Source organism: Salvelinus namaycush, unplaced genomic scaffold (assembly GCF_016432855.1).
Source record: "Salvelinus namaycush isolate Seneca unplaced genomic scaffold, SaNama_1.0 Scaffold176, whole genome shotgun sequence".
NCBI classification, from domain to species: domain Eukaryota; kingdom Metazoa; phylum Chordata; class Actinopteri; order Salmoniformes; family Salmonidae; genus Salvelinus; species Salvelinus namaycush.
The window spans coordinates 34,578-60,424 of record NW_024058519.1 but is presented as its reverse complement, the minus strand read 5'-3'; the positions used below and the strand labels follow the sequence as shown (position 1 = coordinate 60,424).

The window sequence follows — 25,847 nt, the reverse complement described above, 5'->3', positions numbered from 1 at the left end:
CCACATATCAGTGCATAACAACCTCACCATTACAAAACGTTTTATTAAATCCAATAAGCCTCGCGTTGTAAATTAGCAATAACATTTTTTTTAAACCAAATTCCACAAAAATTCCTCCCTTCGTGGGCTTAATCTTCGTGAACAGATTTTGGGCAGAGTAAAATCTCTCGATTCGCCTCTTCCACTATGGTACACTTCACATTGCTTTTGCACTATGAAAACGTAGCCGTAATGTATAATACAAGAGAACTTCGACGTACCCTCCATGATTCTGGCACAGATCTCAGCACCCACTCCGTACTGGGGCCAGCCCCCCTCCACTGTGACCAGACGGCCGGTTTTCATCACACTGGCCTCAATGGTGTCCACATCCAGAGGTCTTATGGTGCGCAGGTTAACCACCTAGCAGGAGACAGGAACAGGTTAACCACCTAGCAGGGGACAGGAACAGGTTAACCACCTAGCAGGGGGACAGGACAGGTTAACCACCTAGCAGGGGGACAGGAACAGGTTAACCACCTAGCAGGGGGACAGAACAGGTTAACCACCTAGCAGGGGGACAGGAACAGGTTAACCACCTAGCAGGGGGACAGGAACAGGTTAACCACCTAGCAGGGGGACAGGAACAGGTTAACCACCTAGCAGGAGACAGGAACAGGTTAACCACCTAGCAGGGGACAGGAACAGGTTAACCACCTAGCAGGGGACAGAACAGGTTAACCACCTAGCAGGGGGACAGGACAGGTTAACCACCTAGCAGGGGGACAGGAACAGGTTAACCACCTAGCAGGGGGACAGGAACAGGTTAACCACCTAGCAGGGGGACAGAACAGGTTAACCACCTAGCAGGGGGACAGAACAGGTTAACCACCTAGCAGGGGACAGGAACAGGTTAACCACCTAGCAGGGGGACAGGAACAGGTTAACCACCTAGCAGGGGGACAGGAACAGGTTAACCACCTAGCAGGGGGACAGGAACAGGTTAACCACCTAGCAGGGGGACAGGAACAGGTTAACCACCTAGCAGGGGGACAGAACAGGTTAACCACCTAGCAGGGGGACAGGAACAGGTTAACCACCTAGCAGGGGGACAGGAACAGGTTAACCACCTAGCAGGGGGACAGGAACAGGTTAACCACCTAGCAGGGGGACAGGAACAGGTTAACCACCTAGCAGGGGGACAGGAACAGGTTAACCACCTAGCAGGGGGACAGGAACAGGTTAACCACCTAGCAGGGGGACAGGAACAGGTTAACCACCTAGCAGGGGGACAGAACAGGTTAACCACCTAGCAGGGGACAGAACAGGTTAACCACCTAGCAGGGGACAGAACAGGTTAACCACCTAGCAGGGGACAGAACAGGTTAACCACCTAGCAGGGGACAGAACAGGTTAACCACCTAGCAGGGGACAGGGACAGGTTAACCACCTAGCAGGGGACAGAACAGGTTAACCACCTAGCAGGGGACAGAACAGGTTAACCACCTAGCAGGGGACAGAACAGGTTAACCACCTAGCAGGAGACAGAACAGGTTAACCACCTAGCAGGAGACAGAACAGGTTAACCACCTAGCAGGAGACAGAACAGGTTAACCACCTAGCAGGAGACAGAACAATACTTTAGAAATGTTGTACGTTTTCAAAAACACTCGTTGACTCAAACCTCATTCCAGGGATTGTTTAAAGGTGCTATGCATCAATGGTCTACAGAACTTAAAAAACAAACACATTTCAATTACCTATACAATGCCTTCAGAAAGTATTCATACCCCTTGACTTATTCCACATTTTGTTTGTGTTACAGCCTGAATTAAAAAATGGATTAAATCATATTTTTTTTCACTGCTGAACTTACAGGGTTGAATACCTATTGACTCAAGACATCAGTTTTTATTTATTTATATATTTTTTCCAAATCAATTCCATTTTCACATTTTGGGGTGTGAATACTTCCTGAAATTAAATGTTATTTGTCACATGCGCCGAATACAACAGGTGTAGTAGACCTTACAGTGAAATGCTTACTTATAAGCCCTTAACCAACAATGCAGTTAAGAAAAAGCAAAAAGCAAATAACGAGGCTATATACAGGGGGCACTGGTACCGAGGCAACGTGCAGGGGTACAGGTTAGTCGAGGTAATATGTACATGTCGTTAGGGGTAAAGTGACTATGCATAGACAAACAGCAAGTAGCAGCAGCTGGGGAAAAAAAGGGGTCAATGCAAATAGTCCGGGTAGCCAGGATGATCTCGACGGTGCAGCTGTAGAAGTTTGAGGATCTGGGGACCCATGACAAATATTTTCAGTCTCCTGGGGGAGAAATAGGCATTGTCATGCCCTCTTCACAACTGTCTTGGTGTGTCTGGACCATGATAGTTTGTTAGTGATGTGGACACCAAGGAACTTGGCAGATGTGTTGCTACCTACCCTACCACCTGGGGGCAGCCTGCCTTTTACTGAGGAGTGGCTTCCGTCTGGTCACTCTACCATAAAGGCCTGATTGGTGGAGTGCCGCAGAGATGGTTGTCCTTCTGGAAGGTTCTCCCATCTCACCAGAAGAACTCTGGAGCTCGGTCAGTGACCATTGGCCCTTTTCCCCTAATTGCTCAATTTGGCCGTGTGGAAAGCTCAAAGAAAAGTCTTGGTGGTTCCAAACTTCTTCCATTTAATGGAGGCCACTGTGTTCTTGAGGACCTTCAATGCTGTAGACATCTTTTGGTACCCTTCCCTCGACACAATCCTGTCTCTGAACTCTACGGACAATTCCTTCGACCTCATGGCTTGGTTTTTGATCTGACATGCACTGTCAACTGTGGAACCTTATATAGACCGGTTTGTGTCTTTCCAAATCATGTCCAATCAATTACATTTACCACAAGTAGATTCCAATCAAGTTGTATAAACATCTCAAGGATGATCAATGGAAACAGGATGCACCTGAGCTCAATATCGAGTCTCATGGCATCTTAATACTTATGTAAATAAGGTATGTTTTTTTATTTTTAATACAGTTGCAAAAATTTCCAAAAACCTGTTTTTGCTCTGTCATTATGGGGTATTGTGTGTAGATTGAGGATTATTATTATATATTTTTTAATCCATTTTAGAATAAGGCTGTAACATAACAAAATATGGAAAAAGAAGGGGTCTGAATACGTTCCGAATGCACGGTCACTGTGGGGACGACGTCGTCGATGCACTTATAGATGAAGCCGGTGACTGATGTGCTATACTCCTCAATGCCATCGGATGAATCCCGGAACATATTCCAGTCTGTGCATAACAGTCCTGTAGCTTAGCATCCGCGTCATCTGACCACTTCCGTATTGAGTGAGTCACTGGTACTTCCTGCATTGGTTTATGCTTGTAAGCAGGAATCAGGAGGATAGAATTATGGTCAGATTTGCCAAATGGAGGGCAAGGGAGAGCTTTGTATGTGTCTCTGTGTGTGGGGTAAATGTGGTCAAGAGTTTTTTTTCCTCTGGTTGACATGCTGGTAGAAATTAGGTAAAATCGATTTAAGCTTTCTTGCATGTAAAACTGATTTAAGTTCCCCTGCATTAAAGTCCCCGGCCACTAGGAGCGCCACTTCTGGATGAGCATTTTCCTGTTTGCTTATGGCGGAATACAGCTCATTGAGTGCGGTCTTAATGCCAGCATTAGTTTGTGGTGGTAAATAGACAGCTATGAAAAATATAGATAAACTCTTGGTAAATAGTATGGTCTACAGTTTATCATGAGGTACTCTACCTCTGGCGAGCAACACCTTGAGACTTCATCAATATCGCACACCAGCTGTTATTGACAAATAGACAGACCACTTCCGCTCGTCTTACCGGAGGTAGCTGTTCTGTCTTGCCGGAAAACCCAGCCAGCTGTATATTATCCATGTTGTCGTTCAATGACGACGACTCGGTGAAACATTACAGTTAATGTCCCGTTGGTAGTATGGTTGGTAGTATGGTCTCGAACGGAGCTCATCCAGTTTATTCTCCAGCGATTCCACGTTGGCCAACAGGTCGGATGGTAGAGGCGGGTTACCCACTCTCGGATGAATTCTCACAAGGCACTCCGACTCGTCTTCATGTGGATTTGGGCTTGGTCTGGGAGCAGCAGTATATCCTTTGCGAGCGACTGGTTAAAGAAAAATTATTAGTCCAGTTCGAGGTATCGCTGCTCTGAAGCTTTTTGGTCATAAGAGACATACAGTTGAAGTTGGAAGTTTACATACACCTTAGCCAAATACATTTACACTCAGTTTTTCACAATTCCTGACATTTAATCCTAGTAAATATTCCCTGTCTTAGGCCACTTTATTTTAAGAATGTGAAATGTCAGAATAATAGTAGAGAACGATTTATTTCAGCTTTTATTTCTTTCATCACATTCCCAGTGGGTCAGAAGTCGACATACACAAGTCGTATTTGGTAGGATTGCCTATAAATTGTTTAACGTGGGTCAAACATTTCGGGTAGCCTTCCACAAGCTTCCCACAATAAGTTGGGTGAATTTTGGCCCATTCCTCCTGACAGAGCTGGTGTAACTGAGTCAGGTTTGTAGGCCTCCTTGCTCGCACACGCTTTTTCAGTTCTGCCCACAAATTATCTATGGGATTGAGGTCAGGGATTTGTGATGGCCACTCCAATACCTTGACTTTGTTGTCCTTAAGCCATTTTGCCATAACTTTGGAAGTATGCTTTGGGTCATTGTCCATTTGGAAGACCCATTTGCGACCAAGCTTTAACTTCCTGACTGATGTCTTGAGATGTTGCTTCAATAGATCCACATAATTTTCCGTCCTCATGATACCATCTATTTTGAAGGGCACCAGTCCCTCCTGCAGCAAAGCACCCCCACAACATGATGCTGCCTCCCACGTGCTTCACAGTTGGGATGGTGTTCTTCAGCTTGCAAGCCTCCCCCTTTTTCCTTCAAACATAACGATGGTCATTATGGCCAAACAGTTCTATTTTTGTTTCATCAGACCAGAGGACATTTCTCCAAAAAGTACGATCTTTGTCCCCATGTGCAGTTGCAAACCGTAGTCTGGCTTTTTTATGGTGGTTTTGGAGCAGTGGCTTCTGCCTTGCTCAGGTTGTCGATATAAGACTAATTTTACTGTGGATATAGATACTTTTGTACCCGTTTCCTCCAGCATCTTCACAAGGTCCTTTGCTGTTGTTCTGGGATTGATTTGCACTTTTTGCCCCAAAGTACGTTCATCTTTAGGAGGCAGAACGCGTCTCCTTCCTGAGCGGTATGACGGCTACGTGGTCCCATGGTGTTTATACTTGCAAACTATTGTTTAAAGGTAGGCCTTGAAATACATCCACAGGTACACCTCCAATTGACTCAAATTATGTCAATTAGCCTATCAGAAGCTTCTAAAGCCATGACATCATTTTCTGGAATTTTCCAAGCTGTTTAAAGGCACAGTCAACTTAGTGTATGTAAACTTCTGACCCACTGGAATTGTGATACAGTGAATTATAAATGAAATAATCTGTCTGTAAACAATTGTTGGAAACATTACTTGTGTCATTCACAAAGTAGATGTCCTAACTGACTTGCCAAAACTATAGTTTGTTAACAAGAAATTTGTGGAGAGGTTGAAAAGCGAGTTTTAATGACTCCAACCTACGTGTATGTAAACTTCCGACTTCAACTGCATGTACAAATAAGTTTAACAATGCAAAAAATAAAAATGTAGAAAAGAGATCAATTTGTTAGTAGCCCATAAAAACGTCAGCCACCCCCTCTGGCGCCATTCTCCTCTAACTGCTGGGCTACTAATGATTGTAAGTTCAGTTTATATAAAAACATGTACAAATCAAATTTTTGACCCCATAAATAGGACACTCACCTCACATTCAACCCCCTCCTTAGCCAGGACGGCCGCTGCATCCAGACAGAAACCCACACAACGGGAATGTGACACTAGAGTGATATGGGTTCCTGGAGTAAACAGACAGGCAGAAATGGTTGGGTCATGTACAATGTTTTGTATATCTGTGTTGTAACAAGAGCCTACGAGTGAACTTACGCACCCTTAGGAGTTTTCTGTTTTCCACCACCCACAACTAAGTGGCACATTCCAGGCCAAGATTTCCAGTTCTGTTACTGACCCCTTCAAGCTTCCCTTCACAAGAACAAATAAACTGCCTTGTTTTTCTCCTTTTACCTGAGTGGCCCGGAGGAGGGGGTCTGGAGACAGAAAAAACAGACGCCTTCTGCAAATCAGCAGACCGCCTTGTGATCTGCATGTTTTACTGGGAATGACCAGCCAGGCTTTCAAGTAGCCAAGGAAGAGCAGTAGCCAGGGTAGCGTAGTGCAGGGGAAGAGCAGTAGCCAGGGTAGTGTATTGCAGGGGAAGAGCAGTAGCCAGGGTAGTGTATTGCTGGGGAAGAGCAGTAGCCAGGGTAGTGTAGTGCAGGGGAAGAGCAGTAGCCAGGGTAGTGTAGTGCTGGGGAAGAGCAGTAGCCAGGGTAGCGTATTGCTGGGGAAGAGCAGTAGCCAGGGTAGCGTATTGCAGGGGAAGAGCAGTAGCCAGGGTAGCGTATTGCAGGGGAAGAGCAGTAGCCAGGGTAGCGTATTGCAGGGGAAGAGCAGTAGCCAGGGTAGCGTATTGCAGGGGAAGAGCAGTAGCCAGGGTAGCGTATTGCAGGGGAAGAGCAGTAGCCAGGGTAGCGTAGTGCAGGGGAAGAGCAGTAGCCAGGGTAGCGTATTGCAGGGGAAGAGCAGTAGCCAGGGTAGCGTATTGCAGGGGAAGAGCAGTAGCCAGGGTAGCGTATTGCAGGGGAAGAGCAGTAGCCAGGGTAGCGTATTGCAGGGGAAGAGCAGTAGCCAGGGTAGCGTATTGCAGGGGAAGAGCAGTAGCCAGGGTAGTGTAGTGCAGGGGAAGAGCAGTAGCCAGGGTAGCGTATTGCAGGGGAAGAGCAGTAGCCAGGGTAGTGTAGTGCAGGGGAAGAGCAGTAGCCAGGGTAGCGTATTGCAGGGGAAGAGCAGTAGCCAGGGTAGCGTAGTGCAGGGGAAGAGCAGTAGCCAGGGTAGTGTAGTGCAGGGGAAGAGCGGTAGCCAGGGTAGCGTAGTGCAGGGGAAGAGCGGTAGCCAGGGTAGCGTAGTGCAGGGGAAGAGCGGTAGCCAGGGTAGCGTAGTGCAGGGGAAGAGCGGTAGCCAGGGTAGCGTAGTGCAGGGGAAGAGCGGTAGCCAGGGTAGCGTAGTGCAGGGGAAGAGCGGTAGCCAGGGTAGCGTAGTGCAGGGGAAGAGCGGTAGCCAGGGTAGCGTATTGCAGGGGAAGAGCGGTAGCCAGGGTAGCGTATTGCAGGGGAAGAGCGGTAGCCAGGGTAGCGTATTGCAGGGGAAGAGCGGTAGCCAGGGTAGCGTATTGCAGGGGAAGAGCAGTAGCCAGGGTAGCGTATTGCAGGGGAAGAGCAGTAGCCAGGGTAGCGTATTGCAGGGGAAGAGCAGTAGCCAGGGTAGTGTATTGCAGGGGAAGAGCAGTAGCCAGGGTAGTGTATTGCTGGGGAAGAGCAGTAGCCAGGGTAGTGTATTGCAGGGGAAGAGCAGTAGCCAGGGTAGCGTATTGCAGGGGAAGAGCAGTAGCCAGGGTAGTGTAGTGCAGGGGAAGAGCAGTAGCCAGGGTAGCGTATTGCAGGGGAAGAGCAGTAGCCAGGGTAGTGTAGTGCAGGGGAAGAGCAGTAGCCAGGGTAGCGTATTGCAGGGGAAGAGCAGTAGCCAGGGTAGTGTAGTGCAGGGGAAGAGCAGTAGCCAGGGTAGCGTAGTGCAGGGGAAGAGCAGTAGCCAGGGTAGCGTAGTGCAGGGGAAGAGCAGTAGCCAGGGTAGCGTAGTGCAGGGGAAGAGCAGTAGCCAGGGTAGCGTAGTGCAGGGGAAGAGCAGTAGCCAGGGTAGCGTAGTGCAGGGGAAGAGCAGTAGCCAGGGTAGCGTAGTGCAGGGGAAGAGCAGTAGCCCGGGTAGCGTATTGCAGGGGAAGAGCAGTAGCCCGGGTAGCGTATTGCAGGGGAAGAGCAGTAGCCAGGGAAGCGTATTGCAGGGGAAGAGCAGTAGCCAGGGTAGCGTATTGCAGGGGAAGAGCAGTAGCCAGGGTAGCGTATTGCAGGGGAAGAGCAGTAGCCAGGGTAGTGTATTGCAGGGGAAGAGCAGTAGCCAGGGTAGTGTATTGCAGGGGAAGAGCAGTAGCCAGGGTAGTGTATTGCTGGGGAAGAGCAGTAGCCAGGGTAGTGTATTGCAGGGGAAGAGCAGTAGCCAGGGTAGTGTATTGCAGGGGAAGAGCGGTAGCCAGGGTAGTGTATTGCAGGGGAAGAGCGGTAGCCAGGGTAGCGTATTGCAGGGGAAGAGCGGTAGCCAGGGTAGTGTATTGCAGGGGAAGAGCGGTAGCCAGGGTAGTGTATTGCAGGGGAAGAGCGGTAGCCAGGGTAGTGTATTGCAGGGGAAGAGCGGTAGCCAGGGTAGTGTAGTGCAGGGGAAGAGCGGTAGCCAGGGTAGCGTAGTGCAGGGGAAGAGCGGTAGCCAGGGTAGCGTAGTGCAGGGGAAGAGCGGTAGCCAGGGTAGCGTAGTGCAGGGGAAGAGCGGTAGCCAGGGTAGCGTAGTGCAGGGGAAGAGCGGTAGCCAGGGTAGCGTATTGCAGGGGAAGAGCGGTAGCCAGGGTAGCGTATTGCAGGGGAAGAGCGGTAGCCAGGGTAGCGTATTGCAGGGGAAGAGCAGTAGCCAGGGTAGCGTATTGCAGGGGAAGAGCAGTAGCCAGGGTAGCGTATTGCAGGGGAAGAGCAGTAGCCAGGGTAGCGTATTGCAGGGGAAGAGCAGTAGCCAGGGTAGCGTATTGCAGGGGAAGAGCAGTAGCCAGGGTAGCGTATTGCAGGGGAAGAGCAGTAGCCAGGGTAGTGTATTGCAGGGGAAGAGCAGTAGCCAGGGTAGTGTATTGCTGGGGAAGAGCAGTAGCCAGGGTAGTGTATTGCAGGGGAAGAGCAGTAGCCAGGGTAGTGTAGTGCAGGGGAAGAGCAGTAGCCAGGGTAGTGTATTGCAGGGGAAGAGCAGTAGCCAGGGTAGTGTATTGCAGGGGAAGAGCAGTAGCCAGGGTAGTGTAGTGCAGGGGAAGAGCGGTAGCCAGGGTAGTAGCCAGGGTAGCGTATTGCAGGGGAAGAGCAGTAGCCAGGGTAGCGTATTGCTGGGGAAGAGCAGTAGCCAGGGTAGTAGCCAGGGTAGCGTATTGCAGGGGAAGAGCAGTAGCCAGGGTAGTGTATTGCAGGGGAAGAGCAGTAGCCAGGGTAGTGTATTGCAGGGGAAGAGCGGTAGCCAGGGTAGTGTAGTGGAGGGGAAGAGCAGTAGCCAGGGTAGTGTATTGCAGGGGAAGAGCAGTAGCCAGGGTAGTGTATTGCAGGGGAAGAGCGGCAGCCAGGGTAGTGTATTGCAGGGGAAGAGCGGCAGCCAGGGTAGTGTATTGCAGGGGAAGAGCGGTAGCCAGGGTAGTGTATTGCAGGGGAAGAGCGGTAGCCAGGGTAGTGTATTGCAGGGGAAGAGCGGTAGCCAGGGTAGTGTATTGCAGGGGAAGAGCGGTAGCCAGGGTAGTGTATTGCAGGGGAAGAGCGGTAGCCAGGGTAGTGTATTGCAGGGGAAGAGCGGTAGCCAGGGTAGTGTATTGCAGGGGAAGAGCGGTAGCCAGGGTAGTGTAGTGCAGGGGAAGAGCGGTAGCCAGGGTAGTGTAGTGCAGGGGAAGAGCGGTAGCCAGGGTAGTGTAGTGCAGGGGAAGAGCGGTAGCCAGGGTAGTGTAGTGCAGGGGAAGAGCGGTAGCCAGGGTAGCGTATTGCAGGGGAAGAGCGGTAGCCAGGGTAGCGTATTGCAGGGGAAGAGCAGTAGCCAGGGTAGCGTATTGCAGGGGAAGAGCAGTAGCCAGGGTAGCGTATTGCAGGGGAAGAGCAGTAGCCAGGGTAGCGTATTGCAGGGGAAGAGCAGTAGCCAGGGTAGCGTATTGCAGGGGAAGAGCAGTAGCCAGGGTAGCGTATTGCAGGGGAAGAGCAGTAGCCAGGGTAGCGTATTGCAGGGGAAGAGCAGTAGCCAGGGTAGCGTATTGCAGGGGAAGAGCAGTAGCCAGGGTAGTGTATTGCTGGGGAAGAGCAGTAGCCAGGGTAGCGTATTGCAGGGGAAGAGCGGTAGCCAGGGTAGTGTAGTGGAGGGGAAGAGCGGTAGCCAGGGTAGTGTATTGCAGGGGAAGAGCAGTAGCCAGGGTAGCGTATTGCAGGGGAAGAGCAGTAGCCAGGGTAGTGTAGTGCAGGGGAAGAGCGGTAGCCAGGGTAGTGTATTGCAGGGGAAGAGCAGTAGCCAGGGTAGTGTATTGCAGGGGAAGAGCAGTAGCCAGGGTAGTGTAGTGCAGGGGAAGAGCAGTAGCCAGGGTAGTGTATTGCAGGGGAAGAGCAGTAGCCAGGGTAGTGTATTGCAGGGGAAGAGCAGTAGCCAGGGTAGTGTAGTGCAGGGGAAGAGCGGTAGCCAGGGTAGTAGCCAGGGTAGCGTATTGCAGGGGAAGAGCAGTAGCCAGGGTAGCGTATTGCTGGGGAAGAGCAGTAGCCAGGGTAGTAGCCAGGGTAGCGTATTGCAGGGGAAGAGCAGTAGCCAGGGTAGTGTATTGCAGGGGAAGAGCAGTAGCCAGGGTAGTGTATTGCAGGGGAAGAGCGGTAGCCAGGGTAGTGTAGTGGAGGGGAAGAGCAGTAGCCAGGGTAGTGTAGTGCAGGGGAAGAGCAGTAGCCAGGGTAGTGTATTGCAGGGGAAGAGCAGTAGCCAGGGTAGTGTATTGCAGGGGAAGAGCAGTAGCCAGGGTAGTGTATTGCAGGGGAAGAGCAGTAGCCAGGGTAGTGTATTGCAGGGGAAGAGCAGTAGCCAGGGTAGTGTAGTGCAGGGGAAGAGCGGTAGCCAGGGTAGTGTAGTGCAGGGGAAGAGCAGTAGCCAGGGTAGTGTATTGCAGGGGAAGAGCAGTAGCCAGGGTAGTGTATTGCAGGGGAAGAGCAGTAGCCAGGGTAGTGTATTGCAGGGGAAGAGCAGTAGCCAGGGTAGTGTATTGCAGGGGAAGAGCAGTAGCCAGGGTAGTGTATTGCAGGGGAAGAGCAGTAGCCAGGGTAGTGTATTGCAGGGGAAGAGCAGTAGCCAGGGTAGTGTATTGCAGGGGAAGAGCAGTAGCCAGGGTAGTGTATTGCAGGGGAAGAGCAGTAGCCAGGGTAGTGTATTGCAGGGGAAGAGCAGTAGCCAGGGTAGTGTATTGCAGGGGAAGAGCAGTAGCCAGGGTAGTGTAGTGCAGGGGAAGAGCGGTAGCCAGGGTAGTAGCCAGGGTAGCGTATTGCAGGGGAAGAGCAGTAGCCAGGGTAGTGTAGTGCAGGGGAAGAGCAGTAGCCAGGGTAGTGTATTGCAGGGGAAGAGCAGTAGCCAGGGTAGTGTATTGCAGGGGAAGAGCAGTAGCCAGGGTAGCGTATTGCAGGGGAAGAGCAGTAGCCAGGGTAGTGTATTGCAGGGGAAGAGCAGTAGCCAGGGTAGTGTATTGCAGGGGAAGAGCAGTAGCCAGGGTAGTGTAGTGCAGGGGAAGAGCAGTAGCCAGGGTAGTAGCCAGGGTAGCGTATTGCAGGGGAAGAGCAGTAGCCAGGGTAGTGTAGTGCAGGGGAAGAGCAGTAGCCAGGGTAGTAGCCAGGGTAGCGTATTGCTGGGGAAGAGCGGTAGCCAGGGTAGTGTAGTGCAGGGGAAGAGCAGTAGCCAGGGTAGTAGCCAGGGTAGCGTATTGCAGGGGAAGAGCAGTAGCCAGGGTAGCGTATTGCTGGGGAAGAGCAGTAGGACCTTTTTTACTCTATGTAACATAAGAAATGGCGCCAATACAGCCCAGTGACCCTTATGAACAATATAACTGGAGGACATGTTGGTATAACATGACGCATATTGTGACCATTTTCTCCTGGTTGTTCCATGTCATTAAAAGGGGTAGAATACGGATTTACTGTGACATAGAAGGTATGTTTGGCACCTGCAGGCTATGCATTTCATCCTAGAGACAAACTGTTTTCTGTACAGTAGAATCATTCTGTGAACACTTATGAGGAAATCACATATTTATCTCATATGAACATAAATGTGTGGCGTTCTCCGAATCAAGAGTCCGCCCTCTGTGAGTATCACTAACAGACGCGGTGATCAAGTTTCTTCGAGATGCGGCCACACCAAGTTGAACTGAATGATCCCATCTCCTTGGAAAACAAACACCTACCGACGACACCCTATCCGACTCAGACAGAATCAATCAATCCCAGAGAACCTGCGGAGAGCACTGTTGCTCATTCAAGACCAACGGACTGAGTTCACAATACATCCCGGGTGGGATCAGAGAAACGGAGGGGGGAAAAACTAGTAGACATGACTTTCCTGGACTGAGGCCAGAACCGGTCTCGCGCCTTTGGCTGTGAGCTATTTTTTGGCCTCAAGCACGACTGTCAAGATAAGAGGACAACAGACCTTTACGTCATCCTATCCTAGCGGGAACCAACCGGGCAGGCAACGTCAGCATACAAGTAAATGACCCATAGCATTCTTAAATTCCTCTGAAAGTGGCATTGTGTGTGTGTGTGTCTGTAAAGTAGTGGAAGTCATTGAGTAAGTGGGATGGCAGGTATAATTTACAAGCCCCATGATCAATACTGTCCCAGCATTGTCCACAACGGATGCTAACTGACAGCCTAGCCCATTGTCCACAACGGATGCTAACTGACAGCCTAGCCCATTGTCCACAACGGATGCTAACTGACAGCCTAGCCCATTGTCCACAACGGATGCTAACTGACAGCCTAGCCCATTGTCCACAACGGATGCTAACTGACAGCCTAGCCCATTGTCCACAACGGATGCTAACTGACAGCCTAGCCCATTGTCCACAACGGATGCTAACTGACAGCCTAGCCCATTGTCCACAACGGATGCTAACTGACAGCCTAACCCATTGTCCACAACGGATGCTAACTGACAGCCTAGCCCATTGTCCACAACGGATGCTAACTGACAGCCTAGCCCATTGTCCCAGCATTGTCCACAACGGATGCTAACTGACAGCCTAGCCCATTGTCCCAGCATTGTCCACAACGGATGCTAACTGATAGCCTAGCCCATTGTCCACAACGGATGCTAACTGATAGCCTAGCCCATTGTCCATTCCTGTTTGGTGAAGCTATAATTCACAGTCTATAATTCACAGTTGTGACAGCTGTCAATGTAGCCCTCTCACACTTTCTCTTTCAATGAATACGAATCACATAATTCTCAAAGTCCTGTGAAAGTGTTATTGTATTTGAGTCGAGTACGGAAACCATTCATATTCAACTTTGGAGATTCACCTCAAATTGCATTGTATCCCATTGTACATACAGTCTTTATATTGTATCTGTTACCTAATATTTACAACTTATTCTAGTAAATAAAACCTTGAATTAATTATTTGTGACATTAACTTAATTTGTGAGTGATTGGGTTGAGGTTTCCAGGGGTAAAAAAAAAAAATCCTATAACTGAAACTTAAGTCTGAGATGAACTGTCCGGGGCCAAGTTAACCTCCCCATTCATGTCAGAAAGTCACGGCCATCTTGCTTTTAAGGAAAGAGGATAATTTGTATACATGTATTAAAACTGCAAGTTGGACCATTTCCAGTTGCCTTGCTCAGGTCATCCGAGGACTGACAAGCTCAGTTCTGGGGACTTTTTAAAAAGGACTACTCCAAAATAAATTCAAATAAAATGACGCTGACACCATCTAAAATATAATTTCCACCAGTAAAAAAAAATGACGTTAAATGAAATGTGTACATATTGGACCAGGCATACAGCCTTGTTGTCTATATTATCAGATGTGCTGTTAGCAATAAGCATGATCACCTGTAACCCAACAAGCAGCATAGCGATATAGAAAGTACATGACTAAAGAATGGGGTGTGTCCATCTCCATTTACCCCAACATCCTGATTATTATTATTTGTTTCTGTTACAAAGTATGTCATTTCCCCTTTGAAGACGCCACTGCCCCTTTAAGAGGTCGGGTACGCAGCCGCTCCTAAACCACGCTTGAAACGCTGGTTGTAAAACGACACAAGCAACTGAAGGAGTAGAAAAATAAACTTTATAGCGATGGAAAAACCAGGATCCCCCTCTTTTCTAACAAAAGGACAAAACTGTTTTCAAAAGAGTTTCCACGCAATTGGATTAAGAATTGTTGTGCATTGACTGCTTGTCAGAAGACATGTTTCTCTTCTATGGCTCTCCCAACTGGAATGGACCCCGAGAGGAATATTACTCACTTAAAACACAAGCCGACTACATAAATAGATCAACTATTGTCTATAATAACACCATTACATGACTAGGAAAATATATCAACTATTGTCTGGTTTAATAACACCATTACATGACTAGGTAAATAGATCAACTATTGTCTATAATAACACCATTACATGACTAGGTAAATATATCAACTATTGTCTGGTTTAATAACACCATTACATAACTAGTTAAATAGATCAACTATTGTCTATAATAACACCATTACAGGACTAGGTACATAGATCAACTATTGTCTATAATAACACCATTACATGACTAGGTAAATAGATCAACTATTGTCTATAATAACACCATTACATGACTAGGTACATAGATCAACTATTGTCTGGTTTAATAACACCATTACATGACTAGGTAAATAGATCAACTATTGTCTATAATAACACCATTACATGACTAGGTAAATAGATCAACTATTGTCTGGTTTAATAACACCATTACATGACTAGGTAAATAGATCAACTATTGTCTGGTTTAATAACACCATTACATGACTAGGTAAATAGATCAACTATTGTCTATAATTACACCATTACATGACTAGGTACATAGATCAACTATTGTCTGGTTTAATAACACCATTACATGACTAGGTAAATAGATCAACTATTGTCTGGTTTAATAACACCATTACATGACTAGGTAAATAGATCAACTATTGTCTATAATAACACCATTACATGACTAGGTAAATAGATCAACTATTGTCTATAATAACACCATTACATGACTAGGTAAATATATCAACTATTGTCTATAATAACACCATTACATGACTAGGTAAATAGATCAACTATTGTCTGGTTTAATAACACCATTACATGACTAGGTAAATAGATCAACTATTGTCTATAATAACACCATTACATGACTAGGTAAATAGATCAACTATTGTCTATAATAACACCATTACATGACTAGGTAAATAGATCAACTATTGTCTGGTTTAATAACACCATTACATGACTAGGTACATAGATCAACTATTGTCTATAATTACACCATTACATGACTAGGTAAATAGATCAACTATTGTCTGGTTTAATAACACCATTACATGACTAGGTAAATAGATCAACTATTGTCTATAATAACACCATTACATGACTAGGTACATAGATCAACTATTGTCTATAATAACACCATTACATGACTAGGTAAATAGATCAACTATTGTCTATAATAACACCATTACATGACTAGGTACATAGATCAACTATTGTCTGGTTTAATAACACCATTACATGACTAGGTAAATAGATCAACTATTGTCTGGTTTAATAACACCATTACATGACTAGGTAAATAGATCAACTATTGTCTGGTTTAATAACACCATTACATGACTAGGTAAATAGATCAACTATTGTCTATAATAACACCATTACATGACTAGGTAAATAGATCAACTATTGTCTATAATTACACCATTACATGACTAGGTACATAGATCAACTATTGTCTATAATAACACCATTACATGACTAGGTAAATAGATCAACTATTGTCTATAATAACACCATTACATGACTAGGTACATAGATCAACTATTGTCTGGTTTAATAACACCATTACATGACTAGGTAAATAGATCAACTATTGTCTATAATAACACCATTACATGACTAGGTACATAGATCAACTATTGTCTGGTTTAATAACACCATTACATGACTAGGTAAATAGATCAACTATTGTCTGGTTTAATAACACCATTACATGACTAGGTAAATAGATCAACTATTGTCTGGTTTAATAACACCATTACATGACCAGGTAAATAGATCAACTATTGTCTGGTTTAATAACACCATTACATGACTAGGTAAATAGATCAACTATTGTCTATAATAACACCATTACATGACTAGGTAAATAGATCAACTATTGTCTATAATAACACCATTACATGACTAGGTAAATAGATCATCTATTGTCTATAATAACACCATTACATGACTAGGTAAATAGATCAACTATTGTCTATAATAACACCATTACATGACTAGGTACATAGATCAACTATTGTCTATAATAACACCATTACATGACTAGGTAAATAGATCAACTATTGTCTATAATAACACCATTACATGACTAGGTAAATAGATCAACTATTGTCTATAATAACACCATTACATGACTAGGTACATAGATCAACTATTGTCTGGTTTAATAACACCATTACATGACTAGGTAAATAGATCAACTATTGTCTATAATAACACCATTACATGACTAGGTAAATAGATCAACTATTGTCTATAATAACACCATTACATGACTAGGTACATAGATCAACTATTGTCTATAATAACACCATTACATGACTAGGTAAATAGGTGGCAAAAACAGTAGGAGTGGAAAGTTCCATCCTGAGTGATAGAGGCTTTGAATGACTTTACCAGCAGCTACACACTGCTGTCTGAGTCGAGGCTTTGAATGACTTTACCAGCAGCTACACACTGCTGTCTGAGTCGAGGCTTTGAATGACTTTACCAGCAGCTACACACTGCTGTCTGAGTCGAGGCTTTGAATGACTTTACCAGCAGCTACACACTGCTGTCTGAGTCGAGGCTTTGAATGCCTTTACCAGCAGCTACACACTGCTGTCTGAGTCGAGGCTGCTGTGGTGCACATTGGACTATTTAATTCATCTGAACATCGGTGTCAGCAACAATCATGAATGGCAGTTCAGTGCACACAGCTTAACAGAGAAAATAAAATACATTTGGGAATATATTTCCTAGAACAGACATGCTTCTGTCTGTGATCTCCAAACCATAAATCTCCAACTCTCGCTCACAATAAAATCATCAATAATCTCTATGTTTTTCCAGGGGAGGGTACAATGAACATAAAAAATAATTTTAAAAATATCGAATAAACATTTATCTTCACCAGTGGTTGCTAGTTACCTTGTCTTTCCACCTTGGCCTTTCCAATAGGTACGACAAAGTCTTTCTGCAGAACCTCCTCAGAGAGGTCAAAGGGCACACCATACATCAGCTCATTCTCCAGGAACACCACTGTTGGAGGAGAAATACAAGACAACGTGGTTTTGATTAGCAGGTGTCACCATGGTTACAGCACAGGAACTTCCATGTCTCCACTACAGGACATCCCCTCTTCTCGCCATGGAACCTTCTCCAATACCGCCGAGGGAGCGGATGTGAGGAAACATGAAAAGACGATTAGCACCCTATTCCCTTTGTAGAGCAGTACTTTTCAACAGAGCCTTATGGGCCCTTGGTCAACAGTAGAGGAATAGGGTGCGAAACTCAGGAGAAAAAAACAACAACTTTCTCTCACTGTCAACGGCGTATATTTTCAGCAAACTTAACGTGTTAATATTTGTATGAACATAAAATTCAACAGACATAAACTGAACAAGTTCCACAGACATGTGACTAAGACAGAAATTGAATAATGTGTCCCTGAACAAAGGGGGGGGTCAAAATCCAAAGTAGCAGTCAGTTTCTGGTGTGGCCACCAGCTGCATTAAATAATACAGTGCATCTCCTCCTCATGAACTGCACCAGATTTGCCAGTTCTTGCTTCTTAGGAGTCTCACAGTACTGACATTGCAATTTATTGCCCTGGCCACATCTGCAATCCTCAGGCCTCCTTGCAGCATGCCTAAGGCACGTTCAGGCAGATGAGCAGGGACCCTGGGCATCTTTATTTTTGTGTTTTTTAGAGTCAGTAGAAAGGCCTCTTTAGTGTCCTAAGTTTTCATAGCTGTGACCTTAATTGCCTACTGTCTGTAAGTTGTTAGTGTCTTAACGACCGTTCCACAGGTGCATGTTCATTAATTGTTTATTGTTCATTGAACAAGCATGGGAAACAGTGTTTAAACCCTTTACAATGAAGATCTGTGAAGTTATTTGGATTTTTACAAATTATCTTTGAAAGACAGGGTCCTGAAAAAGGGACGGTTCTTTTTTTTTGCTGAGTTTATTTGGGACGCAACTCAATGCTCACCAGGGTTGTTGTCCCTGATAGTTGCTTTGAGGAGTCCTCTGGCATCCTGGGGCTGACTACTTTGAGGCCGAGGCCGGGGCAGTGGCCGTACCAGGCAGCGAAGCACTGGGAGTGTTGGGCTGCCACGCCTGCAGACAAAGAAATCATAAAAATGTTCCTTAGCCAAGACACTTCAAGTTTCCCCAAAAGGTGACGATCCCAGAATAAAATTCAGAACGGAGCAAAGAGTCTGCATAGATCAATGCAATCCTGATCCTGGGGAACCAAAGGGACAAAAACTAAAATGTGGACCCCTTTGTGTCCCCAGGACCCGGATTGGGAAACACTGGCATAGATGTTTGTTAATTTACCTGCGGAGGATCCGTTGGGGCCGCGGAACACAATGGGGACAGGCTGGGCTCCGGCTGACATGTAGCAGGTCTTAGCAGCCGAGTTGATCACCTGGTCGATGGCTTGCATGGAGAAGTTCCAGGTCATGAACTCACAGATCGGCCTCAGCCCGGCCTGGAAACACAGCATGAGGGATGACTCTCAAACGGCTGCCTATATAGCGCACTTCCTTTGGACACGATGAGAAGGCTGGCATCTTTCTACCAAAATCAGATGTAGACATTCACTCGTTTGTGTTTTATTACATTTAACACTCAATATAAAAGGGTTAGGAGATGCTTGTACAATGTTACTTTCTATAGGACATTTCCATACATACCATTATAATAATAGTAATTGACTTACGAATGCAGCACCAACAGCAATGCCAGCAAAGCCCATCTATAAGGGGAGAAAAACGCATCCGTTATAGTCCTTAAGAGACCATCAGACAACATAGAAACAACTTTTGAAAAATAAACAGTCTTGTGGTCCTGTTTACCTCTGTGATTGGCGTGTCGATGATGCGTTTGTCTCCATATTTCTTCCACAGCCCTCTGCTGACCTATGAATACACAAGCTAAAATAAATTAATACCTTTCAAGTTGTCAAATAAACCATAGATTGTTTGAAAAAAGTACATTTTTTAACCACTTTTGAATCCACAATAGTTTGTCATACATTGTTATAAAGACAGTCCAGTTTGGTGTACAGTGAGGTCAGAGACATTATAATGGTATTTAACAGCAGCAGAGGTCAGAGACATTATAATGGTATTTAACAGCAGCAGAGGTCAGAGACATTATAATGGTATTTAACAGCAGCAGAGGTCAGAGACATTATAATGGTATTTAACAGCAGTAGAGGTCAGAGACATTATAATGGTTATATACTGCGCCTTCAGAAAGTATTCAAACCCCTTGACTTTTTCCACATTGTTAGATTACAACCTTATTCTAAAACCTTATTCTAAAACGGATTAAAATTGTAACCCCGTCAATCTACACACAATACCCCATAATGACAAAACAAAAACTGTTTGTTCTTTTAGAAATGTTAGCAATTTTTTAAACTTTTTTTTTTTTAAGCCTGAAAAATCATATTTACACAAGTATTCAGACCCTTTACTCAGTACTATGTTGAAGCACCTTTGGCAGTGATTACAGCCAAGTGTTCTGGGGAGTTTGGGGAGTTTCTACAATTCTTCTCTGCAGATCCTCTAAAGCTCTGCCAGGTTGGATGGGGACCGTTGCTGCACAGTTACTTTCAGATCTCTCCAGAGATGTTAGATCGGGTTCAAGTCCAGGCTCTGGCTGGGCCACTCAAGGACATTCAGAGACTTGTCCCGAAGCCACACCTGCGTTGTATTGGCTGTGAGCTTAGGGTCGTTGTCATGTTGGAAAGTGAACTTTAACTCCAGTCTGAGGTACTGAGCACTCTGGAGCAGGTTATCATCAAGGATCGCTCTGTACTTTGCTCTGTTCATCTTTGCCTCAATCCTGACTAGTCTCCCAGTACCTGCCGCTGAAAATCATCCCCACAGCATGATGCTGCCACCACCATGCTTCACCGTAGGGATGGTGCCAGGTTTCCTCCCGATGTGACGCTTGGCATTCAGGACAAATAATTCAATCATGGTTTCATTAGACCTGGGAATCGTGTTTCTCATGGTCTGAGAGGCTTTTGGCAAACTCCAAGTGGGCTGTCATGTGCCTTTTAATGAGGAGTGGCTTCCGTTTGGCCACTCTACCATAAAAGGCCTGTGTACGCCTATGTAGATATTACATTAAAAATCAGCCGTTTCCAGCTACAATGTCTACACCATATTTCTGATCAAGGTGGTACATTCATGCTGTGAACAGCCCGTTCTATCTCATCACAAAGAGGCTCTATTGGGTAGAGGTCTGGGGACTGAACCAAACTTGCTGTCATGTTAAAGGCAATGTTTTTCCACTCCTCATTTGTCCAGTGTTGGTGATCATGTGCCCACTGGAGCCGTTTCTTCTTGTCTTTATCTGATTGGAACCCGGTGTGGTCGTCTGCTGCAGTAGCCAATCCATGACAAGGACCGACATGTTGTGTGTTCTGAGATGTCGTTCTGCAGACCACTGTTGTACTGAACCGTTATTTGTCTGTGTTGCCGCCTGTTAACCTGCGTGACTCTTTCCATTCTCCTCAGACCTCTCTCATTACCAAGCTGTTTTCTCCCACAGGACTGCTTCTGACTAGATGTTTTTTTAGTTTGTCGCACCATTTTCGGTAAACCCTTGACACTGTCGTTCGTGAAATGCCGAGGACGGTGGACGTTTTTGAGATACTGGAGCCGGCGCGCCTGGCACCGACAATCATACCACTCTCAAAGTCACTTAGGTCACTCGTTCTAACATTCAACCGAACGGTAACCGGATGCCTCGATGCCCGTTTTATATAGCAAGCCACGGCCATGTGACTCACTGTCTTGTAGGAGCGATACATTTTGGTGAATGGGGTGGTGTACCTAATAACGAGTGTACATTGTTACCTTGTAGGCTCCATCGTACTGAGCCACCTCCTCCCCTAGAAGGAAGACTCTCTCATCCCTCTCCAGTTCCTCATCCATCGCCTGGTTGAGGGCATCTCGGACATTCACCTGAAATAAAGACACATTTAACGACACAAAAAAACAAGATAATAAAATACAGTGCATTCAGAAAGTATTCAGGACCTTTACTTGATCCACTTTGTAACTTTACAGCCTCGTTCTAAAATGGATTAAAGGAGAAAAATATCTACACACAACACCCCATAATGACAAAGCGAAAACTGGTTTTTAGACAGGCAGCCCTGCTCGATGCTGTGACTGTCTTTAGCCACTACCTTCACTAGTTGTTATTCTATGTGGCTCAGTTGGTAGAGCATGGCGCTCGCCACGCCAGTGTGGTGGGTTCAATCCCCACGGGGAACAAGTACAAAACATTGTGTATGCACTCAATACTGACTCACTGAATCTGGTAAGAGTGTCTGCTAAATGACCAAAACTGTAAAATGTTTAAACTGTTTTCGTAAAATGTAATTTAATGTTAAAGTCAAACAAACAGAAGATCTAACGAAACGCTGCCCAACCCCAGGTAGGTCAACGGCTAGCCCAACCCCAGGTAGGTCAACGGCTAGCCCAACCCTAGGTAGGTCAACGGCTAGGTAGGTCAACGGCTAGCCCAACCCCGGGTAGGTCAACGGCTAGCCCAACCCCGGGTAGGTCAACGGCTAGCCCAACCCCGGGTAGGTCAACGGCTAGCCCAACCCCGGGTAGGTCAACGGCTAGCCCAACCCCGGGTAGGTCAACGGCTAGCCCAACCCCGGGTAGGTCAACGGCTAGCCCAACCCCGGGTAGGTCAACGGCTAGCCCAACCCCGGGTAGGTCAACGGCTAGCCCAACCCCGGGTAGGTCAACGGCTAGCCCAACCCCGGGTAGGTCAACGGCTAGCCCAACCCCGGGTAGGTCAACGGCTAGCCCAACCCCGGGTAGGTCAACGGCTAGCCCAACCCCGGGTAGGTCAACGGCTAGCCCAACCCCGGGTAGGTCAACGGCTAGCCCAACCCCGGGTAGGTCAACGGCTAGCCCAACCCCGGGTAGGTCAACGGCTAGCCCAACCCCGGGTAGGTCAACGGCTAGCCCAACCCCGGGTAGGTCAACGGCTAGCCCAACCCCGGGTAGGTCAACGGCTAGCCCAACCCCGGGTAGGTCAACGGCTAGCCCAACCCCGGGTAGGTCAACGGCTAGCCCAACCCCGGGTAGGTCAACGGCTAGCCCAACCCCGGGTAGGTCAACGGCTAGCCCAACCCCGGGTAGGTCAACGGCTAGCCCAACCCCGGGTAGGTCAACGGCTAGCCCAACCCCGGGTAGGTCAACGGCTAGCCCAACCCCGGGTAGGTCAACGGCTAGCCCAACCCCGGGTAGGTCAACGGCTAGCCCAACCCTAGGTAGGTCAACGGCTAGCCCAACCCCAGGTAGGTCAACGGCTAGCCCAACCCCAGGTAGGTCAACGGCTAGCCCAACCCCGGGTAGGTCAACGGCTAGCCCAACCCCGGGTAGGTCAACGGCTAGCCCAACCCCGGGTAGGTCAACGGCTAGCCCAACCCTTGGAAGTTCTCACATTTCTTGATTTCCGCAAACTGCTTTTCTAAGGTCTTCGAAAGCCAAGTCAACAAACAGATTATCGACCATTTCGAATCCCACCATACCTTCTCCGCTATGCAATCTGGTTTGAGCTGGTCATGTGTGCACCTCAGCCACACTCAAGGTCCTAAACGATATCCTAACCGCCATCGATAAGAAACAATACTGTGCAGCCGTATTCATTGACCTGGCCAGGGCTTTCGACACTGTCAATCACCACATCCTCATCGGCAGACTCGATAGCCTTGGTTTCTCAAATGATTGCCTCGCCTGGTTCACCAACTACTTCTCTGACAGAGTTCAGTGTGTCAAATCAGAGGGCCTGTTGTCCGGGCCTCTGGCAGTCTCTACGGGGGTGCCACAGGGTTCAATTCTTGGACCGATTCTCTTTTCTGTATACATCAATGATGTCGCTCTTGCTGCTGGTGATTCCCTGATCCACCTCTACGCAGATGACACTATTCTGTATACTTCTGGCCCTTCTTTGGACACTGTGTTAACTAACCTCCAGACGAGCTTCAATGCCATACAACTCTCCTTCCGTGACCTCCAACTGCTCTTAAATGCACATAAAACTAAATGCATGCTCTTCAATCGATCGCTGCCTGCACCTGCCCGCCCGCCTAGCATCACTACTCTGGACGGTTCTGACTTAGAATATGTGGACAACTACAAATACCTAGGTGTCTGGCTAGACTGTAAACTTTCCTTCCAGACTCATATTAATCTCCAATCCAAAGATAAATCTAGAATTGGCTTCCTATTTCGCAACAAAGCATCCTTCACTCATGCTGCCAAACATACCCTTGTAAAACTGACCATCCTACCAATCCTCGACTTCGGTGATGTCATTTACAAAATAGCCTCCAAAACCCTACTCAATAAATTGGATGCAGTCTATCACAGTGCCATCCGTTTTGTCACCAAAGCCCCATATACTACCCACCACTGCGACCTGTACGCTCTCGTTGGCTGGCCCTCTCGTTGGCTGGCCCTCACTTCATACTCGTCGCCAAACCCACTGTCTCTAGGTCATCTACAAGACCCTGCTAGGTAAAGTCCCCCCTTATCTCAGCTTGCTGGTCACCATAGCAGCACCCACCTGTAGCACACGCTCCAGCAGGTATATCTCTCTGGTCACCCCCAAAACCAATTATTCCTTTGACCACCTCTCCTTCCAGTTCTCTGCTGCCAATGACTGGAATGAACTACAAAAATCTCTGAAACTGGAAACACTTATCTCCCTCACTAGCTTTAAGCACCAGCTGTCAGAGCAGCTCAGATTACTGCACCTGTACATAGCCCATCTATAATTTAGCCCAAACAACTACCTCTTCCCCTACTGTATTTATTTATTTATTTTGCTCCTTTGCACCCCATTATTCCTATCTTTACTTTGCAAATTATTCCACTGCAAATCTACCATTCCAGTGTTTTACTTGCTAAATTGTATTTACTTTACCATGGCCTTTTTTTGCCTTTACCTCCCTTATCTCACCTCATTTGCCAGGTCGCAATTGTAAATGAGAACGTGTTCTCAATTTGCCTACCTGGTTAAATAAAGGTGAAATAAAAAATAAATACAAAATTTGCTCACATTGTATATAGACTTATTTTTCTACTGTATTATTGACTGTATGTTTGTTTACTCCATGTTTAACTCTGTGTTGTTGTGTGTCGAACTGCTTTGCTTTATCTTGGCCAGGTCGCAGTTGTAAATTAGAACTTGTTCTTAACTTACCTACCTGGTTTAATAAAGGTTAAATAAAATAAATAAAAGTGTGTTGTTGCTTTCCTCTTCACGTCATTGTTTTGGTCTCACATGCTGAGTGCTCATTGGTTATTTGCAGTAGTCCTTACCCAACCGCGTCGTGGCACTGCTCATACTACAAGACGCGTGATCAACATTTCTGACATATAAGGAAATTATCGGGACGTCAGACAGGGGTCTAGAGAACGGAACAGCCATCGTCCGTGAGTCCTTGACCCGCTCAAACGACGCAAGTCCCGAAGTGGTGATCCTAGCTCATAGGACTTCACACCGAGCATGAAAATGTGTCTGGGATGGCAAAAACGTTGCGAAATCGTTTAGTGTATCCCCGGCATAAATGAATCTGTCCTTGTTAATGGGTCAGTCAGGCCTTAACATCGCACAAGAGTATAAGACGTTCATCGTAGGCCGTGAGCTGGCCAACTTGTTATGATGACTTGAATCGACAGTACATGCTACCGTTCAAGAAATTCAATGACACGAGCAAATATTACGTTTTGGGGTATACACAATTGACAGCTGCAAGCCAAAAAGTCATAAACCCCATCTATTTCTACATTTAAAATTTTAAAAAAAAAACATTAATACCAAAAGGCACGTTTCTGTTTTCATGAATTTTTACAATATAGACCATTTTGACTTTGTCTGTGGTAACTAGTGAAAACACGTTGAAAGTTGTTAATTAGATCAATCCATTAGCAAAGATGATACCAGCTAGCTCTCACCTGCACAGCAGCCGGAGATGTCTTGCTGAAGTCCCTTCGTAGGACCACCGAGACGGCATTCTGCACAAGACAACACAGAAAAGGGCTCTCGTTTTTTGTCTCATCCGAAAAAAAATAGGTAATTGTCTGCACTTGGATTTAAAGTTAATAAATACCTTCCCGGAGCGAAGAAAACACCTCAACGACGCCATCTTTGACCTGTCCTCTGAGTGGGAGGAGCGACTTGTCCTGGAAAAGGATCAGGTCCAATCAGAGCAGTTGTCTGAGTCCGTCCAGAGATACTTTTGAAGAGATGGGCATCTAATTAACCCCATATTGTGAACTTTGCATATGCGTCTTCAATGGGCCTCGCGGTGCATTCTGGGCGATTCTGAGACAATTCTGGGACAACGAGAGCTCTCCTTCAATTGAGCGCTAGCTCCAAAACCCAACATTAGCATGAATTTCGTCAACAAGTGGTACAACACATTTTACAA

The 25,847-nt window shown here is 46.5% G+C and overlaps 1 protein-coding gene across 1 annotated transcript in view; it reads right to left on the bottom strand.

The window, feature by feature from the left end:
- The window catches only part of LOC120037544 (pyruvate dehydrogenase E1 component subunit beta, mitochondrial-like), a 35,987-nt gene extending 10,408 nt beyond the window's left edge, over positions 1-25,579 (bottom strand). The window contains 11 exon segments of the mRNA XM_038983574.1: positions 261-402; positions 5,865-5,956; positions 17,285-17,395; positions 18,351-18,398; positions 18,401-18,478; positions 18,701-18,854; positions 19,086-19,121; positions 19,222-19,284; positions 21,241-21,348; positions 25,372-25,431; positions 25,527-25,579. Of these exon segments, the coding sequence (XP_038839502.1) occupies positions 261-402; positions 5,865-5,956; positions 17,285-17,395; positions 18,351-18,398; positions 18,401-18,478; positions 18,701-18,854; positions 19,086-19,121; positions 19,222-19,284; positions 21,241-21,348; positions 25,372-25,431; positions 25,527-25,562 (928 nt within the window). The 5' untranslated portion in view covers positions 25,563-25,579.
- Positions 25,580-25,847: the final 268 nt, after the last annotated feature.